Source organism: Dipodomys ordii, unplaced genomic scaffold, assembly GCF_000151885.1.
Source record: "Dipodomys ordii isolate 6190 unplaced genomic scaffold, Dord_2.0 Scaffold859, whole genome shotgun sequence".
Taxonomy (NCBI): Eukaryota; Metazoa; Chordata; class Mammalia; order Rodentia; family Heteromyidae; genus Dipodomys; species Dipodomys ordii.
Window position 1 is genome coordinate 1 of NW_012268075.1, and position 1,351 is coordinate 1,351.

Here is a 1,351-nt window from a genome sequence, read left to right on the forward strand (position 1 = left end):
AGTGGTGCTGTGGCTCAAGTGGTAGAGCGCTAGCCTTGAGCTGAAGAGCTGAGGGACAGTGCCCAGGCCCAGAGTTCAGGCCCCACGACTGGACCCCCCCAAAAAAAAAGAGTTCATGAGCAGTCTTCTGGTTCTCCAATATTCACAATTTGGCCTCTTAAAAATTGTTTTTTTCTTGACCCATCCATACGGCTTAAAGCAGGGCTTCAACCCCTTCAAAGGCTGAACTGTGGTCTGACCACAAATGGAGCTGGGTATCCCCTTTGAAGGACAGACTGTTTTCCAAAGATATTTTTGACAGGTTTGTGGTGGGGTTATGACACATCCACAGCCTCAATCAAGTCTTTCCAGCACCTGCTCATCATTCCTGAACATGCTTTCCGAATCAGGGAGAAACTTGACCTTGAAAGCCAGGATTCACCTCTAGTTAACTTGTAGCCTTGGGTAGGTGAGTTTTGCTGTGCCTAATCTTCCCCTACCAAAGACTAAGCCCTTAGGCTTAGGACTGCTACTAATCTGGAGGTTTATATCTACACATAGTTTAGGTGCCTGTAAGTTTTTACTTTAATGACCTTTCATATGCTGGCAAACATGCCTGAAACAACGCAGGCAAATTTACTAACCTGCTCTATTAACACTGTGACCCCAGGTTCTATCTATAGTCCTAATACTGACCACACTGAACAACTAGGCAAATTGCCTCTTCTTAGTTTCCTTGTCTACACAATGACACACTAAAAAAAAAAAAAGTAGGAGTACCTTCCTGGCTTTTTCCCTAAGCAGGAGCAGCAGCTACAATCACCAATCGTTACCACTCAGTTAAGGGGCGCTGAGCACTCTCTGGGGTGGTAAAAGGCACGAAAGATGTGGAGGCTTTAAGGGTGGGGGTGGGGTGGTCGCAAGAGGCTCCGGGAAATGGCTTAGCCTTGAAAAGATAGCTCACTGGCGCGGCTTTTACGTGCTTGTCCCTTTAGAATTTGCGCATTTGCTAGGGTCGCGCGTGGAAAACAAACCTATTTCTCCCCTGTCATTCCCGAGGTCTTGAGGACAGAGGAACCTCGGGGGAGCCGCGCCAAGCCACGCCAAGCGGCCCGAGTCCTCGAGAAAACAGGCGTTGAGGTGAACAAGGGAAGCGGCCCAAGGCGGCCAGCGCCGCCCGGCGAACGCTGAGGACGTGGGGGCGTGGCGGAGATGGCACGCTTGGGAGACGAGCGCGTTCCGCCAGGTGCCTCACCCGGCTGCCTCTCGCACCCGCCAAGTCGCATCAACTCCGCTCTGGGGGACTCCTGCTCCAGAAGGGTTCTCTGTCTCCAGCGCTGCGGCGAGGTCCGACGTCGGTGTGTAGAGGGGG

At 51.9% G+C, this 1,351-nt stretch overlaps 1 protein-coding gene across 1 annotated transcript in view; it reads left to right on the plus strand.

Moving 5' to 3' along the window:
* Positions 1 to 1,191: 1,191 nt before the first annotated feature.
* Positions 1,192 to 1,351, plus strand: part of LOC106001923 (A-kinase anchor protein 10, mitochondrial-like) — a gene marked incomplete at its 3' end in the record, with an annotated part of 17,397 nt that continues 17,237 nt past the window's right edge. Inside the window, exon 1 of the mRNA XM_013036862.1 lies at positions 1,192 to 1,333. Within this exon, the coding sequence (XP_012892316.1) occupies positions 1,192 to 1,333 (142 nt within the window). The remainder of the gene's footprint in view (positions 1,334 to 1,351) is intronic.